The 21,558-nt window shown below is 61.6% G+C and overlaps 2 protein-coding genes across 2 annotated transcripts; one reads left to right on the top strand and one right to left on the bottom strand.

The window, feature by feature from the left end:
• The first annotated feature begins 276 nt into the window (after positions 1-276).
• EZH1 (enhancer of zeste 1 polycomb repressive complex 2 subunit) lies at positions 277-12,920 on the top strand. The gene is made up of 20 exons (XM_061477719.1): positions 277-320; positions 843-963; positions 1,449-1,577; positions 1,681-1,800; positions 2,834-2,954; positions 3,505-3,678; positions 4,532-4,634; positions 4,888-5,051; positions 5,846-5,937; positions 6,617-6,797; positions 6,971-7,167; positions 7,523-7,614; positions 8,073-8,113; positions 8,477-8,602; positions 9,535-9,713; positions 10,263-10,358; positions 10,648-10,729; positions 10,866-10,946; positions 11,165-11,249; positions 11,360-12,920. Exons 1-20 carry the CDS (start codon positions 310-312, stop codon positions 11,418-11,420), a joined length of 2,256 nt encoding a protein of 751 aa, XP_061333703.1. The 5' UTR covers positions 277-309; the 3' UTR covers positions 11,421-12,920.
• An 841-nt stretch (positions 12,921-13,761) lies between these two features.
• CNTNAP1 (contactin associated protein 1) lies at positions 13,762-21,395 on the bottom strand. Its single transcript, XM_061477501.1, has 24 exons — positions 21,213-21,395; positions 20,059-20,160; positions 19,671-19,864; positions 19,430-19,577; positions 19,024-19,227; positions 18,763-18,947; positions 18,535-18,678; positions 17,988-18,249; positions 17,761-17,910; positions 17,524-17,695; positions 17,329-17,435; positions 17,112-17,231; positions 16,774-16,977; positions 16,522-16,678; positions 16,299-16,426; positions 16,044-16,211; positions 15,755-15,973; positions 15,436-15,675; positions 15,113-15,349; positions 14,856-14,983; positions 14,663-14,756; positions 14,311-14,544; positions 14,159-14,206; positions 13,762-14,067 (listed from the first exon to the last, which is right to left on the bottom strand). Exons 1-24 carry the CDS (start codon positions 21,289-21,291, stop codon positions 13,877-13,879), a joined length of 3,915 nt encoding a protein of 1,304 aa, XP_061333485.1. The 5' UTR covers positions 21,292-21,395; the 3' UTR covers positions 13,762-13,876.
• Positions 21,396-21,558: the final 163 nt, after the last annotated feature.

Here is a 21,558-nt window from a genome sequence, read left to right on the forward strand (position 1 = left end):
GGGACCGGGGGGTGGCAGAGCCCACGGGGAAACGGGGTCGGACGCACCGGAACGTGTGCGGGCACCGGGCTCGGAACCGCCGGGCTCGGCCCGTTCCCCGCAGCCGGTGCTGGGGATGTCTGGGCCGTACCCAGAGAACCGGAGCCCTACCCGGGTCCTGCCAACACCCGCGTGCCCGAGCCCTCCGGTACCGGCGGCGGCGGGGGGGGGAGGGCGTGCCCATCGCGAAGGGCGGAGCTACACCGGGGCGGTGCCTCTAACGGGGGCGGGGTTATCTCAGCGCATGCGCAGACGCGCAGGGGCGGCGGGATGGCTGAGGAGTGAGTGCGGGGCCCGGTGCGCGGGGGATCCCCGGTACCGGTAGGGGTGGGGGTGCGCCGGGGCCCGCTCCCCCGCTGCCGTGGCGCTGAGGGCCTCGGTCCGCTCCGGTGTTTGTCACCGCCGCAGCCGTGCGGCCCCGCGGGGAGGAGCTTGGGCCCGGCCGGCGGGGATGGGGGGGAGAGATCGAAGGGGAGCCCTCAGACCCGGCGCGGCCCGAGGCCGGGCTCTCAGCGCACCCCGCGGCTCCGGCCCGTCCCGTCCCTTCCCTTCCCGCGGCCGCGCCAGGCCGGGGGTTCCTCGGGAGCCGCCGCCGGGCCCGGGCCTGGGCTTAGTCAGCGCACGGGCGGCCACGGGGTGCTTGGGCCTCTCGGTGCGCTGTGCGTGCTCGCAAGCAGGAACTCGTGCGGGCTTCCCGGGTTCTTCTTCCCGAGTTCAAGCCCACGGCGCGGTCTGTTCCGGTAGCACGTGGGCAGGGTTAAGCTCCCCGGGGTTTGATGTTCGTTCCCGCTGCGCTTCTACAGGAAAATGGAAATCGCTGCTCCTCCAACGTCCAAGTGCATCATTTACTGGAAGAGGAAAGTCAAGTCTGAATACATGCGGCTCCGGCAGCTCAAGAGGTTCCAGGCGAACATGGGAGCGAAGGTAAAGACTGCTCTGTCAGCTGGTAGCGCTTGAGCAGCGACCAGGTGGGCGCTTCATCCTGCGGATTGCTGAGCTGCACCCCAGTTGCAAGCTGGGGAGGTTGGAGGGGATCCTGCTCCTCCTCCTGCAGCGCTGTGTGTTGCGCTGGTGAGGTCCGTATGCAGCAAAGGGGACTCGTCTCCACTTGGTCTTTAAAGTCTCCCTGCTAGGGGCTCCAGGGGGCTCTGCTGCTCCTCTCCTCCCAGGCAGGGTTTTAGAGGAGGTCGGCTGGGATCAGGAGCTACCAAATGCTGCTGGTTGTTGGGAGGACTTCAAGCAGAGTTTTGTACCAGTGTTGAGTTTAATTCGAATTCCTTCTAACAGGTATCAGTTTGAGATGCTCTGCCTTGCGTCTGCTTCTGATACTCAGACCAACATCTCATGAAGGGCTTTAGTGTTCTCCGTGTGATTTCTTAAGCTCTGAGTGCTGCTTTCCCTCCCTGCAGGCTCTGTTTGTGGCCAACTTTGCGAAGGTTCATGAGAAGACTCAGATCCTGAATGAAGACTGGAAGAAGCTCCGTGTGCAGCCGGTGCAGCTGATGAAGCCCGTCAGTGGGCACCCGTTCCTCAAGCAGGTGTGGAGAGGGAAAGGGGCTCAGCAGCAGAAGTGTGGACTGGAAGCAGCCTCTGCAGGGAGGGTTGGCTGTTTCCTCACTGCCCCTCTCTGTCCTGTTCCAGTGTACAGTTGAGAGCATCTTCCCAGGGTTTCCCAGCCAGACGCTGTACATGAGGACCCTGAACACGGTGGCACTGGTGCCCATTATGTATTCCTGGTCCCCTCTTCAGCAGAACTTCATGGTATGTAGGGAGGCTCAGGCACAAGGGCTTGGAGCAGTTTGTGTGTAGTTGTGATGTGGCTGTGAAGTGATTGGGCCTTCTTCAACTCACTTGTTTTAAGCGATGTCTGCTCAAAAGATGATGGAAGCTGTTCATTTGGCTGTCTGTTTTGTTGTATCCCATAAAACAGCCTTGGATCTGTGCTGTCTTACCTGACTCCTTGATAGGGTCATTGATATTTCAGAGGATCCTTGGAGCAGATATGGTTTGTTGCTTGATGGTTTGGTTCCCCCCCCCCCCCCCCTTTAAGATTTTTCTTCCTTTCTCAATGGGGAGTTTTATTTCCTGGGCAGGTCCTTTCCTTTGTGACTGGATTACCCTGCTGCTCTCATTGTAAGGGTGCTACTGAGGGTTAGTTCCTCATTGGTGGAAGCAAGGCGAGTGATTTAATGCAGGTTTTGGTGGGATGTTGTTAAGATTACCTGTTAAGCAAGCAGCTGGCCTGTGCCTGGCCTGGCTCTTTGCCTGCTCTGGGGTGTGGATGTGTCCCTGCACCCTGCGGGGCAGCTGCATGCCAGTGCAGACCGGGGCACAGTGTGAGACCAGTGACTGTAACGTAGAGCCAGCCAGCGGTGCCATGGCAGTGGAGAGCTGGTGCCCTTGCTCCTGTGGTTAACACGAGAACAGCTCCTCAGCTTTGGCTGTGTTCCTCTGGGAGTGAGTTACCGGTTTGCCTTTTGCTGTTCCAGTTCTGTGCTCTGCCTGAGCACAATGTCTCTGACGTTTGTTGGTTGTTATTGCTGGCAGCATGCGTGGTTCTGAGTTTCTTCAAGCATTGGAGGCACTGCTCTTCTTTTTCAAGGCAAATAGCACTTTCAGGGGGCAGATTTATGCTGCTGGCACGGGATAACAATGAAATGTCAGGGATGAGGCATCTGAAATTGCAACCTGGGAGGGTGAAGCTTTGCTTTGTGCTCTGCTGGTCTGTATGGGCAGGAGGAGCCTCGACCAGGCTGCAGGTGCCTCTGCTCTGAGTTGTATCTGACCTCTGCAGGTGGAGGATGAAACTGTTCTGTGCAATATCCCTTACATGGGAGATGAGGTGAAGGAAGAAGATGAAACTTTCATTGAAGAACTTATTAACAACTATGATGGGAAAGTCCATGGAGAGGAAGGTAAGAACAGTCAGCACTGCCTGTTCAGTCTCTTCTAAATAACATATCAAAGTAGTTAAGAAGTCAAAAGGTGGCAGCAGTAACCAGCATTGCTGTGGGAGCTCTTAGAGCAGAAAACCAGGAGCACGCCTGCTGTTCTAGCTTGCAAGGATATGGTCCTGCCTTCAGTACCCTGCATCGTTCTAAGTTCTTCTTCTGGAGCTGTTGTTCATGGGGGTTCATGTGCTCTGAGATGCTCAACAGTCTGTTAGGAGGAGCTCAGCAACTTTGCTTTGCTTGTGACCCCAGTCAAGGCTTTTCAGAACAGTGTGATTCCCTGCAGTGCTGCCTACCCCATCATAAAACTGTGTGGAGGCAGGAAAGCACTGGGGAACTGGGGTGTCCTGTCTTCAGATGGCACTAAATGATGCGCACTGCTCTTGGGACTCCCTAGCATTAAAATCCCCCCTGTCGCTTCAAAACTGAGAGGTTCTGGCTTGGGATTTACCACCACGAGGAGCATGGAAGAGGAGGGCACTGCCACAAGCTGGCTGACATCTCTGTGTTTCAGAAATGATTTCAGGGTCAGTCCTCATCAGCGATGCTGTGTTCCTGGAGCTGGTGAACGCCCTCAATCAGTACTCGGATGAGGAAGAGGAAGGACACAATGATTCCGAGGTGAAACAGGAGGATGGGAAAGAGGAGCTGCCAGTCACAAGGAAAAGAAAACGAATTGCAGCGGAAGGTGGGTTTGGCCACAGAAACTGGGGTTCCTTTGGTCCCATTTCCATCCTGCCCTGCCTGGTTGTTAACGTGTTGCTGAGGGTTGTGACCAGCTTGGCAGGTTGTGGTCATTGAAAGCAGGGGTGCATTCGGTTGTTCTCACCGTCCCCTTGGACAGGATAAGAAGTCACCAGTTTAGAGTGTGGTGAGGAAAATTTAATGAGTCATCTGGAAAACCCTGTCTGGGTGAGGTGAGCAGCAGTGGGTGTTATCTGAGGAGGCTGTGGGAGCTCTGCTCCTGGAGGTTTCAAAGTGCTGGTCTGGTTGGTAGGTAGATCCTGTTCTGCTGCAGGCAAAGGTGGACGGTTTCAAATCCCTTCCAGACCCATTTTCCATGTATTTGTTCCTGTTCCCTCTCCTGTGCCACGTGGAGCTCTTGTTGCATAGAGATAGCTGTGGTCTGTGGGCTTTTTCTTGTGTCCTGCATGACCTTAGGAATGCTGACTGCTATTTTTGTCTTTGGTTTATAGTGATGTGGGTAGCACAAATACCAGGACCCTTTTTCAAAGGTAGAAAAGCATTGTCTGCAAATCCTGTTTTGGGAAAAGCAAGCAGTGATAACGGTTCTTAAGAAGTCATTAAGTGCTTAAGGAATCTTTAGTGCTTCCTGAGGATGCTACAGCTCTGAAGTGGCAGCACTGCATCTGGAAACGCCTTGGCCTAGCTGCAGGGCAAAAGGTTTATCCATTGTATATGGGATTATGTGTCTGCCTCTTAAAATATAATCCTGAACACCTACTGGAATCACTATGGAAGCAGGAAAGAGCTGTTCACATCTGCTTTAACTGAGGAATTGTCTCTCCTCCTCTTCTTAGGTAACAAGAAGTGTTCCAAGAAGCGCTTTCCGAACGACATGATATTCACTGCTATTTCCTCTATGTTTCCTGAATACGGCTTCCCAGAGGATATGAAAGAGAGGTAGATTTGTGCTGCACTTGTCTGTTCCCTGCCTTGGTGTCAGTTGAAATCTCTATGTCAGCAACCAGCGCTGTGCCCTGAGCACAAAGCAGAGCTCAGCCGGCCGCGGGCACCGCTTTCAAGCGTCAGAGGCTTTGGTTTAGCCTCCAGGTTACCTGGCTCAGGGTGCTGCTGCCCCGGACGGTCCCTGCTTGTGTGATGTGTCCCACGGGAGGCAGGGGCTGCGTATCTGTGGGTGTCTGTGTGTCCGCAGGTACCGGGAGCTCACGGAGGTGTCGGACCCCAACGTGCTGCCGCCGCAGTGCACCCCCAACATAGACGGGCCCTGCGCGAAGTCGGTGCAGCGGGAGCAGTCCCTGCACTCCTTCCACACCCTCTTCTGCCGCCGCTGCTTCAAATACGACTGCTTTCTGCATCGTAAGTGCAGGCTCGGCCGGACGCTTCCCTAGAGCCCTTCTCTCCTCACTTTTCCTCGGTGCTTCGTGCCTCTGCCCGCCGTGCTTAGTGTCTGTGCCGCAGGCTTTAGAGGGAGGTTGCAGTGAAGCCTTAGGAGCTTACAGGTGCCCAGAAGCCTTTTATACAGACGGCTCCACTTGTTTTCCTCAGACGGACGGGACCGACCTGCGTGGCCGTCCCGCTTTCACCACTGCTCCGCGCTTGAGCCTCCGGGCATCTGTGCCATGACCAGACTTCACTCTTGCTTTGCAGAAGCTCAACAGGGAAAGCCATGAATGTTTCGCTTCCAAAGTCTGGACATGCCCCTGTGTTTTATTGCTTCACTGGAACTTACAGCTTCATCTTAGTCATGTTTCTGCGGTTTGTCCTGCCCAGAGCCTTTTGGATGCTGTTGGACCTGCTGTTTCCCAGGTCTGAGGGCTTCTTTGGAAAGTCACAGGACTCTTTCCAGTGAATTATTTATTAAAAGATGTAATATTAAGATCATGTGGTCTTTTTGTTTCAGTCTGAAAGCAGATCTTTTTCCTACGGCCTCTCCTTCCCAAGTGTTCCCCCTCTGCTGCCGAGTCCCCGTCACGGGTTGGAGCATGGGTTGGAGTCCTGCCACCTCCTTCCCCGCTGCCAGGAGAGCTGCTCGGGCTCTTGCTGCCTGCCTCAGGCTCCCACTTGGCTGAGCTCGTGCTGCCCTGTCCCTTGCAGTGTGTGGGGAGTCTCTTGGAGGGTGCTGATAGTAAAGATAACTATTATTTTTTCAGCTTTTCATGCTACTCCTAATGTGTACAAACGAAAGAATAGAGAGACCAAGATCGAGCCAGATCCTTGCGGAGCAGACTGTTTCCTCTGGCTGGTATGTTTCTGCATTGCTGCTTTTGAAACCACAGGAGAAGTGGCTTGTCCAGCCCAGCCCTGCAGAGCCCTCTGGGTCCTTTTCACAGCTCTGATCTTTCAGAATTAGTTCTAATCCTCACTGGATTCAGGGAATCCAGATGCAGACCTTACCAGATGCGTTATCTTAGCAAATCTCCAATGAAGACTAAGCTCGAAGGTACCAGATGGGAAATTGTGGTGACAAATGATTTCCCTGGGCTCTGTGGGGCGTTTGAAGAATGGAGCCCAGGTTAAAAGCACTGGGGGGGAAGACTCGAGCTATTTTAAATGCTCTTTCAGAGCTGCAGCCCAGCCGTGTTATGGGGTGAGAGCTGCAGGGATGTGGGTGCCTGCGGTGGTGTCAGTCAGCTCCAGGATCTGGGCTGTTCTGGGCAGCCGCTGAGCTGGAACAGAGGGAGAGGCCACGAGAACCTCACTGCAGGGCAAGAGGCAAGGGAGTAGGGCCAGGGAATTTCTTCCAACCAGGCTGTGATGCTGAACGAAGCAGGAACGTGCAGTGTGGGCAGCTGCTGAAGTGGAGCACTAGGGCAGATCTTCACCTTGTCTTGGTGGTGGCAGGGCTTGTCCCAGGCCCTGTGGAAAAGCCTTTTCCGTGTTCCCTGGTCACCTGCCACCCACCTTGTCTTCTCTGCTTGCAGGAAGGAGCCAAGGAGTTTGCTGCTCTGCACAACCCCAGGTCCAAGTGCTCAGGCCGGCGCCGCCGGAGGCACCACGTGGTGGGTGCTTCCTGCTCCAGCACCCCAGCTTCTGCCCTCACCGAGGCGAGGGAGGGCGACAGCGACCGAGACACGGGCAACGAGTGGGCTTCCAGCTCCTCAGGTACCATGCCAGCCCCGGGGCAGGTGGGACGGTGCCTCCGGTGCCGCCCTGCAGCAATGGGCCAGTACCACCATCCCAGCAGGCGCTGGGCGCTGCTGAGCTCTGCTGCCCGCGGGAGGGTGCAGTTCCCCCATGCTGTACATGGCCCAACATCGATCTCCCGTTCCTGCCAGAGGCAAACTCCCGCTGCCAGACACCCACCAAGCAGAAGCTGAGCCCGGCCTCCTCCCAGCTCTTTGCGGTGGAGACGCCGCAGGAGCCCGTCGAGTGGACGGGAGCAGAGGAGTCGCTCTTCCGTGTCTTCCATGGGACCTACTTCAACAACTTCTGCTCCATTGCCAGGCTGCTGGGAACAAAGACCTGCAAGCAGGTGGGGGGCCTGGGGAGCGCAGCGGCACCGCAGCTTCCTTGTTGGTTTTATTTCCGTGCAGTAAATCGCCCCGAGGGAGGTGTTCCATCAACCCTTTGGTGGAGCTCAGTGTTACTTGGCCCTTGGCAGGACCAGCCTGGTTGGCTCCTTGCAATGGGTTGGGTGCTGGCAGGGTGGTGCTCCTGAATCCCAGCCAAGAGAAGCAATGGCACCAGTGGTCCGTGGCACCGGGCACTGCTTACTGGGACTGGGAGCCCCCCTGTGTGTGTCCTTGCACTCCTGTTTATGCTTTACATCAAAAAACAACTTGAGTGCATTGAACTTTAGTAGTCTTTTTCCTTCTGTTCCCTTGCAGGTCTTTCAGTTTGCAGTGAAAGAATCGCTTATAACCAAACTGCCAACAAACGAATTAATGAATCCATCCCAGAAGAAGAAAAGGAAGCACAGGCAAGTGTTGGACATGCTTGTTTTGTTCTTAAAATGCAACCAGATCCACTGCTTTCTGTGCCAACGCATTCCTGGTAATCCCCATCTGGCTCCCATCTGCGCACACGTCCTGCTGTCACACAGGGCTGCTGGTCCTGGCCTGTCCCTGGTGCTGGGGGCTCTGTGACCCCAGGCCGGAGCCCCACAGGAGCAGGCAGTGCCACTGGAGGGCTGGTGCTGTGTCCTCCCAGCAGCCATAGCTCCCTGGCTCATAATCTCCTTTGGGTGTGCTGATCCCCGTGTGTCCGGTATTATTCTGGCTCTAGCATTTGCCTTAAGTAGCTGCAGCTGCATCATTCTCATCTTTCTCCCGTTTCTGGCTGCCTGGTGGTTGTTAATGCTTGAGGCTGGAATTGCCTGTCTGCTCTTCCCAATGGAGGCTCCTGTGTCCTCTCAACCCCTCTGCGCTTCTCTTGCAGGCTGTGGGCTGCGCACTGCAGGAAGATTCAGCTGAAGAAAGGTAACGTTGGCCCTGGCTGTATCCCACCGGGTTCCCAGGGAGCTCCCTGGTCACACAGCCACGTCTCCCAGCCCTGCTCCTCGGGGTGCCGTGGTGCTGGTGCCAGAGCCTCTCCTGGTCTTGCTTCCACCGTAGTGGAGGCTGAGGTTTGGTGCCTGGGCCTGCTGCTGGGGGCAGAGCAGTTGTGGGTGGTGGTGATCGCAGCTGTGTGCCTGCGGGTGCTGGATGCCACCGGGCTCCCTGCCCTCTGCAGGCACATGGGGAGGTTGCAGCTTCCCTGCTCCAGAGCCCTCTGTTTGCTGCTTTTCAGCGTTCCTGCGACGGGCAGCTTCTGATCCAGGCATTTCCCCTCTTGCTCTATAGACAATTCGCCTACCCAGGTGTACAACTACCAGCCTTGTGACCACCCCGAGCACCCCTGTGACAGCTCCTGCCCTTGCATCATGACTCAGAATTTCTGTGAGAAGTTCTGCCAGTGCAACCCTGACTGTAAGGAGAAACCTGGGACCGGGGGGGGGGGAAAGCATCCAGCTCTCCTGGCACCGGCCAGAGGGAGGGTGCGGAGCCGCTGCTTGCTAGAGGCTTGATCCCTGCATTCCCTGCTCTGCCCATCTGCGGCAGCTCCGTTTGCAGCCTGCTGAAATCCAGAGGGGAAACTGCTCTGTGCTGCCCCCTGACAGCCCTCTTGTTAGGAATGCCCATCTGCGTGCCTGTATCCAGCATCGGGACCCGCGGGTGATGCTGCGGTTCCCTGAGAGCAGGATGTGTGGGCAGCAGTTAGGGTGGGAGTTGGGTCACTGCTCTGCCATGGTTCCTTTTCTTCTCTGGGCTTGCATTCCCAGCTCTGCAATGGAGATAGCTGTACTTGACATTAGTGTGGCTTCTGTGGGTGGATTTGTTAAGGGTTATGGGGCCGGAAGGACCACAGGGAGCCAGCTCAGGCTCCAGGATTCCCTTTACTGCTCTGTTATGTTGAGGTTATCAGAGCAGTTTACTTTCAACCATCACAAGTAGTCCCAAGAGGCAGATCAGCATCCCCAGCCATGCAGATGGGAAGGACCCTGTGCATGGTGTGAGCGTGCACACTGTTTCCTGGTTCACTTCCAGCTCTGGTGCCCAGGCTGCCTCACATTCACTTTGACTGCTTGTGCTCCTGGCAAGTGCTGTCCTGGTCACTTTGGGGGTAGGAAGGCTGGCTGAGGCCTGCTGTCTGCTGCCCAGAGCACAGTGGATGGAGGGCTCCTCATTAGCACAAAGGCACCTTCCTTATGTGTGCACGGTGGCGGGCAGGAAGCATGGCCCTCGCTTACAGGCTTAGTCCTGAACCTGCCCATGGGCCTGCCAGGGTGAGACCTGGCTCGGGAGGAGCTTCCCTGGGGCAGGGACCCTGTGGTGCAGAGCCCTGTGCTGTGCTGCTGCAGGTCAGAACCGCTTCCCGGGCTGCCGCTGTAAAACCCAGTGCAACACCAAGCAGTGCCCGTGCTACCTGGCTGTGCGGGAGTGCGACCCGGACCTCTGCCTGACCTGCGGCGCTTCGGAGCACTGGGACTGCAAGGTGGTCTCCTGCAAGAACTGCAGCATCCAGCGGGGTCTCAAAAAGGTACTGCCAGCATCGGCTGCTGGTGGCCTCTGCCTCGGGTGCGCTGGTACCAGCAGAGCCCCGGCTGCGTGCCGCTGAGGAGCTCTGGAAGAGAAGCTGCTCTGAGGCTTCCGTAGCACCTGGGGGCTATGGATACGGAAATCAAGAGAAGGGAATTGCGTGAGGAAGGGTTGAGAGCAAGGAAGTGTTAAATGTGACTCCAGGGAAAGGCTTGGTCCTGAATTCAGGACAAGGAATTGCGTGTAAAAAAGGCAGAAGTTCAGAGAAAGGTACAAATTGGTGGGTGTCAAATGTGCAGCTCCAGTCTAGTGGTGCTGGGACACCTCAGTCTGGAGGGAGCTGTGTATCCCCTTGAACCAGGGGATGCTGCATAGAGACTGGTCCCCCTTCACTCTCTGGTGCTGGGCCCTTGAGCGTGGCATTGGCTGTTCCCTGGTGTGTGCCAGGAGGTGCAGAGCTCCTTGCTCTGCCCGAGGCAGGGTGGGATCTGTGTGCTGGGAGCCGTGGGCCTGCTGACCGTTAACTGCTTCCTTTCCTCCCTGGCTCCAGCATTTGCTGCTGGCACCGTCGGATGTCGCTGGCTGGGGGACCTTCATCAAGGAATCTGTGCAGAAGAACGAGTTCATCTCCGAGTACTGTGGTGAGGTCAGTGCTCCTGCCCGTGCCAGGGTGCTCTGCTGTGTCTGACCAGGTTTGGAGGCTCTGTCTTGTACTGTTTGGGACCTACCACAGTACTTTTTAGGCCCTCCACCATGGAGGAGCGTGTCGGGTACATGCCGCTCCTTGGGAGCTCAGCTCCTCTCTCTGCTCCCTCCCTGGAGCCCTGATGAGCTCTGGCCACTGGGGTGAGAGGAGGGAGATGAGTCCCACTCCTTGCAGCACCCCTGGGTGTGCCCTCAGGCACTGGGTCTCTCAAGGTGCTCTCCTTCTCCAGCTTATCTCACAGGATGAGGCTGACCGGCGAGGGAAGGTCTATGACAAGTACATGTCCAGCTTCCTCTTCAACCTCAACAACGGTAACTGGCCTGGGGCTGCGAGGGTTGGAGAGACCCGGGCAGCCTGGCAGGGGCTGGTGGCCGGGTGGCCATTGCAGCCCCTGCAGACAGGCCTCTCCCTGCTACAGTTTTGGGGCTTTTTCGGGTGGTTTTCTAGATTTCGTTGTCGATGCCACCCGCAAAGGCAATAAAATCCGCTTCGCCAATCACTCGGTGAACCCCAACTGCTATGCCAAAGGTGAGACGGTCCAGCCCAGCCCCACCTCTGAGGGGTGGCTCTCTGGGGTCCTGTTCAGCTCTGGGATTGCAGCGGATTCTCTGGGGTCCTAAGTTGTCCTGAGCCTGGCCAGAGCCTCCTCCCTGCAGCCGGTCCCATTGCTGCTGGTGTGGCTGAAGCCCTGCAGGAGCCATGGGCTGCAGCCGCAGCCCCGTGTCTCTGGTGCCTCTCTGTTGCAGTGGTGATGGTAAACGGAGACCACCGGATCGGGATCTTTGCCAAGAGGGCGATCCAGGCAGGAGAGGAGCTCTTCTTCGATTACAGGTACCTGGGGAGTGGCTGCTGAGGATGGGGGTGCAGGGTTGGCCCTGCTTCCTTGTGGGGAGCATGGCGGGGGGGGTCACTGCAGCAGCTGTGACTTTCCTGTCTTGTAGGTACAGCCAGGCTGATGCCCTGAAGTATGTCGGCATAGAGAGGGAGACAGATATCATCTAGGCTCCGTGTGGGGCAGTCCCTAGCCCACCCTGCTGCTGCACCCTGTAAGCAATGCCATGTTTGCTTCACGCTGACATGACTGCTGCTCTTCCCCTTGCTGAGTGTGTCACAAATGCTACTTCCCACCCAGAGAGAGACTCGGGGCAGGAGTGTGAGTGGCTGCTGCCAGGGGCAGCTTTGCCAGCACTGGGCAGGGGCAGGCGCTGGAGCTCTGCTCTACTCACCCAGGCTGGAGGGAGCCATGGGCCGAGGCTGGGGCTTGAAGCAAAGTTGTGCTGGAGGAGCAGAGACAGCCACAAGGTCTCTGTCCGTTTTCCATTGACTGCTGGAAGCACAAGAGCGAGCGTGGTACCACCCGCACCGAGACCAGCCCTGTCCCCTGGGATAGGCTCCAGTCTCAGGTGCCTCCTCTCGCTGCTCATTTTGCCCCGTTGATGGGGACAGCGAGAGGGTTGAAGCCATAGAGATGTGGCCGCAGCAGGGCCTGGACTGCTGTGGCTGAGGCTGTTTCCCCTCTGCCCCAGCTGGCTGGGGGACGGGGACCAGCTCCCCACGGGTGATGCGATTCAAGGGGATGGGGAGAGCAGCACTATGCAAAAAGTCACTTTGGGTAGTGGAATACCACTGAGCTGGTTGGAGACGATGTTATGGGAATGCTGCTGCCAGCGCGAGAGGCTGGAGGCAGCAGAGCCCCAGGAGCCTGAGGATGCCCTTTGGCGTGTCCAGGTGGTTGTTGGCTCATACTGGGGCTGGCGCACAGATGCCTCTGCCCAGAGGTCTGGGTCCTCCCTCCTCTGGTAGGACAGTCCCTGTTGGAGGAGCATGGGCCTGGCCCTGGGGATAAAGGGGAAACGTTCTCTGAAGGGTGAGGTTTGGCCTTAGCACCACATGCAAAAAGAAAAAGCAAAGCACTTTAAACTGCTCCTCCCGGCCAGCAGCCGTGTCCTGTCTGTGCTCTGAGGGTGCAGGGACCACAGAGGGCTGAGATTGCTGCTCTGCAGCTCCATTGCAGGGATGTTGGGATGGGGTTATTGGGCAGAGCCCCCCGTCCCTTTGTGGGGGTAGCATTTGGGGGCACTGCAGAGCTTGAGCGGTGCTGGGTCCTTGCCTGGCACCTTGGGGGAACCTTGGAATCCCCATGGCGCCGCTCATCCCTGCCGCTGTGGTCCATGGATGGAGCGAGGTGCTGGGTCTGCCCCAGGAGCCAAGCCCTGCCCCGCAGGCTGCCTGGCTGTCCGTCCTTGTGCTGTCCACGCTGCCCTCCTGAGGCTCGGAGGGGTCTGGGTCTGTCTGGAGCAGTGCTTGTAGATGCCAGCGCCCGCCTGCGCCTGCCCGGCTCCCCCCGCCTCTGCTCTCAGCTCAGCGCCCTCGCCACTTTGGCCACATCTGCACTAGGCCAGGCTTGTGTCTGTGGTTTGTGGACAGTGGATAACGATGATGCACTTTACAAATAACGTGGCTTGTAGCCTTTGTCATAATAAAGTGGTAGCAAACCCCCCCGTCAAGGCTCTGTGGCCTCTGTTACCCTAGGGAGCAGCTACCGGTGGTGTCTGTGTCCCCTGGGCCCCCTCGGTGGCAGCTCCGGAGCCCAGCGGGGCTTGTGAGCAGCTCCCGGTGCCACCACTGCCTGGATCCCCACTGTCTCAGGTGTGGGGGGAGAGCAGGGGCATAGCAGGAGCCTGAGCTGCATCCAGCCTCTGCTCTTTCCACGCCGCATCCCGCTCTGGGCATGGGAGTTGCTGTTGTCCATGAGCGAGGCGAGGAGCCCCCAGGGGAAGGCGGGGGAGCCTCAGCCGCTGTCATTCTGCCTTTATTTGAGTATCTTCACATCTCGGTCAACAGAACAGGCTTTGTAAAAGTAAAGTGCCCAGTGGAGCTCGGCCGTTGGGTGGGTAACCGCGTTTCTGTAACGTCGCCTTACCACAGTACAGCGAGTGAGCGGGAGCCTTCCCGGGGCCGGCGGGGACCGGCACAGACCCGGCCCCGCGGCCGCAGCCCCCGGGAGGAGCTTCCCTTTGGATTTTTATACAAACGGAGAGAGTAAAAAACCCGGGGTGTAGCGGGAGGATCCGTTACCTGAGCGGGTGAAAGCAGCAGCGAGGGGCGGTGGCATCATGCGCGGCAGCGGCCGGGGGTGCCGGCACGGGCGGGTATTGCTGGGTGCGGGGCTGGCGCCGGGGTCCTCGTGGCTCTGGCTTTAAGCGAGCAAAGCAGCGGCTCAACTACGTGTGAGCGGGGCGGCGGGGCCCGTGCTGCCCGTACCGGGGCTCCCGGTGGGGCAGAGCCGGCGCTGCCGCCGTGCCCGGGGCTGGGCGCTGGGTCCCGGCCGCGCTCCGGGGCCGGTCCTGCCCCGCGGCGGGTGTTGGCAGTTCAGGAGCGCTCGGCCCTTTGGTCCTGCGATGCTCGCTCGGCCCCAGGGCTGTGGGGCTGCGAGCGCGTCCCACCCCCGGGCACCACTAATCCCCTTTGGCCTCCTCCAGGATCTGGGGCAGGTTCTGGTCCTTGCGTGCCGAGAGCGGTTTGGCAGCGCTGCCGTAGTCCTGGATGGCCTTGGGCTCGTTGGTGTGGTAGGAGCCCTTGTAGCGGTGGTGGTAGAAATAGAGCAGCACCAGCAGCCCCCCGAGCAGCAGGAGCAGGAAGATCACAACTGCAGGGAAGAGGCAGCGGTGAGGGGCTTGTGGGGGGGGAACACAGGGCCAGGGCAGAGGTGGTGGGCACCGGCCGGGTGCTTCACTTACACCCGATGATGATCCCGATCCAGCCGTCATCGTGCACATGGGGGAAATCTGCAGAGACAGAGAGGCTGAGACCTGGCTGCAGCAGGGTCTTGTGCTGCAGCATCCCCTCCGCTGCTGAGGCTTGCTGGGGGGGGGGGTACCACAGCACCTACCTATGTCCATGTACCAGGGGTCCATCTCGGGAGGGATGAGGATGGTGGTGAGGGGGAGCATAGAGGCACAGTTCGACTCCACCAGCTCCCCACGGATGCTGTAGGGCTTCAGGACACTGGTGGGGTGGAAGATGGCTTTGAGAGGGACGAGAGTGTTGAACTTCACCCCCGAGAGGCAGCCTGAGAAGCCGGGCGTGTTGTAGCGCTGGATCTCGGGGTCGATCACACCGGTCTCTGTGGGGGCACAGGAGGAGAAGGCTCATCCCCTGCAGAGGGCAAGGACCGTGCTGGGCAGAGAAGCCCCCGAGCCCCCAGCATGGGAGTAGGCAGCTGAGGGCAGGACCCAGCTCACCCATCACGCGCCCCAGGTACAGGTTTTTGGGCGAGTCCAGCTTGCTGTCCACGAACAGGGAGAACTGCTGCTCCATCACCGGGAGATAGTCCACCTGGGGAAGGGACGGTGCCAGCTCCTGCCGAGCCTCCTCTGCCTCCCACACCCTGCCTGTGCCCCCTCCCAGCCTCACCCGAGCCCCACGGGGCTATACCTGCGTGTACAGCGTGCGGTGCAGGCGGGTGATGTTCACCCTATGGGGCCTCCCGTCTGTCACTGGCTTGGTGGTGAGGGCGAAGACGTAGGGACTGGTGCCCAACTGGTAGCGCAGCTGCAGGCTCCCTGTGGGCAGAGTGGGGCCATCAGTGGGGCCAGGGCTCTGGGAAGTGGGTCCAGCCCCTCCGCAGTGCTGGTGGAAGGAAGGTCCCGTGCGGCCGTGGTACCCGAGGAGATCCCCGCAGGCTCCCTCACCGTCATCCTTGATGAGCACGGCCATGTAGTCCTTGACGAAGGTGCTGACGTAGAGCAGCACGGCGGGCGCCGCGGTGGTGCTGAAGCTGAAGCTCACCTCCTCGCTGGTGAGGTTGTAGCCGGGCAGGGGCTGCCAGGGGCTGCTGATGATGCTGGCAAACTCGCGGGCAGCGTACAGCGACATGGGCAGGATGTTGTACCGCACCCAGGTGCCCTCCTCGAAGTACCCGCCGATGTCTGCGGGGCACGCGCAGGGTGATGGGAGCACCGGGGGGGAACACCCGGGAGCCCCACGGCAGCCCCGGCGAGGCCCCCGCGCTCACCGTGGTTGCAGAAGGGCCCGTCGAAGGCAGAGACGCTGCAGTTGCAGCTGTAGTGGCTGTAGCGCTCGACGCAGAGCCCGCTGTTCTGGCATGGCACCGGCGGGTCCTGGCAGTGCCCGGTGCAGTTGACCCGCACGCCCTCGGTCTCGTTGGCTTTGCCCTCCAGGTTGAGCGTCACCCCGTTCATCCGCAGCGCCCGCAGGCACCCCAGGAACGGGCGCATCTTGTGCTCCGCCGCGCCTGCAGCGGGGCCGAGCGTCACCGCCGGCGCCCCACGGGGAGCCGGGCACCGGGGATGCGGTTGGGGGGGGGCTCTCACCAACATAGAGGGGTCTGTCGAAGTCCAGGCGCACGAAGCTCTGCGGCGGAGCCTGCCGCACCACCCAGGGCAGTTTGTCCACCCGCAGCCGCGCCAGCTTCACGTTGAGCTCAGCCTTCACCTGGTGCCACTCGTCGTCGTTCCAGGGCACCGCCGACCGCACCGTCAGGTTCTCGTCCCCGTTCCCGATGTCGTAGGCAAACACCACGTCCCTGGTGGCTGTAGGGACACGGCGTTGGGAGGAGGCCCCGCTCACGTCCCCCCCTCTCGCCCCGCTGCCCGCCCGTACTGTTGAGCTCCACACGGATGTAGTTTCGGGAGCCGGGATTCTCCAGGAAGACGCCGGACTGGGCGGTGGTCTTGAAGTAGAAGGAGATGTCGAGGCTGTGGTTGGCCTGGAAGGTGGGGAAGAGCAGGGCTGCGCCCTTGTTGAAGGAAATGGTGTTCCAGGTGTTGCCTGTGGGGAGCAGGAGCGGTGAGGGATGGGCATGGAGCACCACAGCCACAGCACCCCACGGGACCCGCTGCGGATCCGGTCACTCACGGTCTCCGTAGCACCGCAGGGGCCCCAGCAGGAACTGGGCTTCGGAGCCGGTGCGGTTGGTGTCTCCAACCACAACCTGTGTGACGGGCAGGTGGTCCACGAAGGTCAGCAGACCCTTGTCCATCCTCCTGCGCACGGCACACGTGTCGGAGGGGCCGTGAGGGGCTTCTGCCCCTTGGCCAACCCAGCCCCTGTGCCCCCATCGCAGCCCGCCAGCACTCACCACAGCGCGTGGTCAGCATCACAGTTGCAGAAGTACTTGGGGTCAGCGCAGTTCTTGTCCAGGCCGCATGCGCAGCGTTGGATGCCCGGCCGAGAGCCCCCCCAGTAGTAGTGCCGCTCGTCGTGACGGCCCATCCAGAAGCTGAAGGGCAGCCCGGCTGCGGGCACACGGGAGGGTGAGGACGTGGTCCCGCAGCGTGGTCCCACCGCGGGGGCCCCGCGGCACGGCCCCGATGCTCCCCCCGCTGCTCACAGGGGGTGTTGAGCAGGCGGGAGCTGTAGCAGTGGAGCTCGATGCGCTGCTCGCAGTACTCGGAGGCATTGGCCAGCGCCGAGACCTCGGCCCAGGAAGCGTTCCAGTACTCCACAGCGCCCAGGTAGGGCTGGTCCACGCTGGAGCCCGTCACCCGCGTGGCGTAGTGGCGGTTGTGCCGGATGATGGTCCACGCTCGGTCCTCTGTGGAGGCAGGGGGGGATGCTAGGTGCAAACCCCAGGACCCCCCTGCTCCCTGCATCCTGCTCCTGACCCACAGGCAGAGGCTGGCCCCTGGGGGCACTGGGTAGAGGGGGGCACCCTCCCGCTGCCCCCACCTCGGATGTCGCAGTACACGGTGAAGGGCTTGAGCGGCCCGCTGCCATCCGGGTCGATGGTGTAGTTGCCTGAGGTTTTCCCGCTGACCCGGTAAGCATCGCACGACTCCTTGTAAAGGGCTGGAAGAGGCAAACGGGGCTGGGGTCAGCGTGGGGGGGGGAGTGGGAGGACTGCAGGGGCCCGTGCTTGTCCCCCAGCCCGACACCCCCAGCTCACATTTGTGGCAGGTCTCTCCCTTGTACCCTGTCAGGTCACAGATGCACATGAAGTCATCCCAGGACTGGATGCAGCGGCCGTCGTGCTCGCACAGGTTGGGGGTACACCTGAGGGCGCAGAAGGCTCCTGTCCTGGCACCAGCGCAGCCCCCAGTGCCCGCCTGTGCCCAGCCAGCACCCTTGTCTCCACTGGTACCTGTCTGTGATGCCACAGACGTTGAAGAACACGTTGAAGTACTGCCCCAGCCGGTGCTGCTCCAGCAGCTCCATGTCCACGGGCTGCATGTCCACGTTCAGCATCTGCAGGCAGCCGTGGAAGGCCGTCTGGTTCGAGCGGCAGCCGGTGACTGAGGCCGGCTTGGGGCAGCCTGCAAGGCACAGCGTGGTGAGCAGTCCCCAGGCACCCATCGCCCCGGTTCCCCCCGCCACCCACCTCCGAAGAAGTACTGGCTGCCGGTGCGGAGCTGGAAGGGATGCGCCACCCGGAACTCGGCGCCATCGTCATCGTCGATGGTCACCACGGCCGAGCCGTCCCGCGCCACCAGCTGCACCGAGTGCCAGAAGCCGTCGTTGAGGCGATGCCCTGCGCAGGGACAGGATCGTGCATCAGAGAAACCGCCTCCAGCCTGACACCCGCCCCACGCTGGCTCCGCAGCCCACCTGCGGCAAACTCCAGCTTCTTCTTGCCGGGCTGGGCGATGGAGACGTTGATCTGGCCCTCGCTCAGCACCACCTCGAGGGAGCCCAGGCGGTCGGCGAAGCTGGTGTAGAGCAGGAGCCCGGCGGTGTCCCAGGAGCGGAAGCGGAAGCTGACGGACAGGCGGTTCCTCCGGGGGATCCCTGGCACCTGCACGTAGTTGTTGATGCCGGCGAAGGTGATGGGGTTGTACAGCTGGTCCCGGCAGTAGTGGCCCACGCGGCCCTGGGGGCGACCACAGGAGGTGGTGAGCAGGGGGATGCCCCCTCATCCCATCCCATCCCCTGCCCTCCCATCCCACCCTATCCCATCTCAACCCATCCCCACAGCCCTGGCCCCCATCACTCCCGATCAATCCCATTGCCTGGCAGAACCAGGCAGACGCCCCGGGCCAGGAACAACCTCCCGCGGTCAATGCAGTGCCGCTCGGCTGAGCACAGCCGCTGCCCGTCCTCACATCACCCCATAGGGATAGGGCCCCTGGGCAGGGGCTACCACCCAGGGCTGGACCTCAAAGCGGATGTTGGGTCTCCGGTGCCGGGCCAGGTCGGCGATGTTGACCCCATTGAAGATGATGTTCTCCACGCAGCCCCGGAAGTTTTGCCGGTAGGTGAGGTGCTGCTTGTCCTGGTCAATGACGCCCCCAAAGAAGAGCTGGGAGGCAGAGGGAGAGGGTCAGCCCCTTGCTGGGCTTGCTGTGCATCAGCATCCTGGCAGCTCCCTGCCCACCGCACCCACCTCCGTGTCGAGGTCGAGCTGGTCGAAGGTGCCGTGGCAGCGGAAGCGCTTGACCTCCCCGTCTAGCGTGAGGTTGACGTGGCGGCCATAGCGCTCGATGTGCAGCGAGTGCCAGTGCTGGTCATCCAGGAGGCTGCCCACCGTCACCGTCGTGTGGCCCTCGGTGGCATGCACCGGGCTGCTGCCTGGGGACGGGCAGGCTCAGCTGGCGGCTCCCCAGCGCTGTGTCCCCCAGCCCTACATCCCCCAGCCCTGGCTCACCTAAGCTGATGTGCAGGAAGAGCTGAGCCTGTTTGAGCTCCACTGTGATGTAGTCACCCTGAGCGCCCTCGCCGTGCATCAGCACCCCATCCTGCTCCAGCGTCTTGAAGTTGAAGGAGATGTCATCCTCCATGGTGCTGATCCTCTTGGCCCGGAAGCGGTAGGAGATGGCATCATCCCCATCGAAGTAGAGCACGTGGGACCCTGGGGAGAGCAGAGTGGCCCCGGTCACGTCGCTGCCCACAGCAGCAGGCGCCTGGCATGGGGAATGCTCCATCCTGTTACATTTCATGCCAGAGCTGATGACTGCAGACGGCTCGGACACAGCCCCTCTGGGAAAGGGTTCTCCAGACGTGCTGGAGCCGACCCCATGCGGGGCTGCTGGAGCCCCAGCTCGGGTACTCACGATAGGGGCAGCCGTAGAGGCCCAGGCGCAGCCCAATCTTCCCGCGCGGGTTCCAGGCCACCGGGATGATGCGGATGTAGCGCGCGAGGATGGGGTAGTGCAGGTCGTGCCGCACCACCCCGCTCTCATTCACGTTCCCGAAGAACGTCTGGGGATGAAGGGCCATCATCAGCACCTCGCTCCAGGCAGTTCCTCCTTCCCAAGGATCCCCTTCCTGCAGGGACCCCTGGGCTGCCCTTACCCAGTTGCTGCCCTGCTGGAAGAAGGGTTTCCAGCTGGTGGGGTGGTCCCCGTAGAGCACGATGTAGCGCGTCAGCCAGTCGTAGGTGTTGAAGGTCCCCTGCGTGGCCACTGCATTGATCCGGTGCTTTTGCATCAGGTCGATCTGGAGCCAGGGTTGCTTGTCCCGGGGGTCAGGGGACCAGCCGCTGGTGCCTGCAGGGGGAGCGGCTCAGCCCCACTGCAGCACCCGGCTGTGGGTGGGAGCTGCAGGGCTGCGGGGCTCACCCCCACCCCGGCTGAGCATCCGAGGACCCCTCAGCCCCACACGAGGCAAGACCTTGCTGGGGACACCTCTGCCCATGGCTCTTCCCCCCGACCCCGTCTGCACCCCGGTCCCTGGCACTCACTGTGCAGCCGGGCAAAGGTGGCCGAGTAGAAGATGTTGTATCTGGAGGAGGCACCGAGGGACCAGGAGTACAGGGGAGAGACGAGCTCATCGTAGCAGGGTCCTGCGGGGAGAGCGGGGCTGGGGCCGGGCTCGGGGCCCTGAGGTGACCTCTATGGCTCTGGGGACCCCGGGACCCCGCAGGGAGCGGAGGGTCCAGCTCCCGCTCTGCCCTCCCACTGCAGCGGAGCTGACACACCTCTGCGGGTCCCGGCGCCCGCACCGGCCGCCGCTGCACTGACGTGAGCTCAGGGACCCCCCCCCCCCGCCCCGCCCCGCCCCGCCCAGGGCAAACCCCCCCCCCCCAGAGACGGCTCCAGCCGGGTCCCGAGCCCTGCGCAGGGCCTCCCCCCCCCCCCCCGGGCCCGGTCGGACGGAACCGGGGAGCCCAGGAGCGCTTGCAGCATCCCCGGCCTCAGTGCGGGGCCAGGGCAGCCGCGCTGCGCTTAATGCCGCATCACCCCTGCCTGCACCGTCCCTGCCTGCACCGCCCCTGCCTGCACCGCCCCTGCCTGCACCGTCCCTGCCTGCACCGCCCCTGCCTGCACCGTCCCTGCCTGCAGCATCCCTGCCTGCCCCATCCCTTGCCTGCAGCATCCCTTGCCTGCACCGTCCTTCGCCTTCACACCCCGCAGCCCGCGCGTCCTCACACAACCCCGGCCCCTGGGGAAGGGGCCAAGGGCTCCGGCTCCGAGGGGCCGCAGGGACCAGTCCGGTGGCGCCCCGCGGCCGGGCCGGTACCCGCGGTGGCGATGGCCGAGGTGCCGGCGGTGCTGGCGGAGCGCGGCCGCCCCCGGGGATGCGGCGCAGCGGGGCGGGTGCTTGGGGCATCCCCGGAGGCTCCGGGCCGGTGCGGTGCCACCGGCGCGGGGTTGCGGAGGAGCGGACCGGGGAAGGGCGGGGGGGAGGGCGCACGGACGCCTGTGTCCGGGGGTGACCTTGGGGACGATGCCGACCGGGGCGTCGGGGGAGAACGGGGGATGCCCGGGGCAGAAGGGGGGGATGGCCGGGAGAACGGAGGTGAAGGGAATCGTGCGGCTCAGGGGTGCGGGGCCGGGCAACGGGTGCGGTCCCGCAGTGCGGAGCGGCCGCTCCCGGGGCTGCGGCCCCACTTACGTGCGAGGCAGCCGGGAGCGGGGCACAGGAGGCCGGTGCAGGCGGCGAGCAGGAGTCCGAGGAGGCGGCGAGCGCTCATGCTGGAGCGCCCCGAGCGCCCTCGGCGCCGCCGCTCCCGGTGCTGCAGCCGCGCGGCGGAGCGGGGCCGGCGGCTCCGCCCACGGCGGGAGGCGGGGGGGGGCGTCCCCGGGACCGGGATGCGGCGCAGCGCAGAGCCACGGCCTCCCCCCCCCCCCCCGCTCTCCCTTGTGCCGCGCCCCCGAGGGATGCTCCCCGGGGGTTATATTTGGGGATGCGAATGAGGACGTGCAGGGAGCTCCCCGGGTGTTACCGGGTCCTGGTCTCG

The sequence above is a fragment of the Pezoporus flaviventris genome, unplaced genomic scaffold (genome assembly GCF_033815535.1).
Source record: "Pezoporus flaviventris isolate CSIRO_AGI_PZ_B2104156 unplaced genomic scaffold, CSIRO_AGI_Pfla_v1 ptg000107l, whole genome shotgun sequence".
In the NCBI taxonomy this organism is placed as follows: domain Eukaryota; kingdom Metazoa; phylum Chordata; class Aves; order Psittaciformes; family Psittacidae; genus Pezoporus; species Pezoporus flaviventris.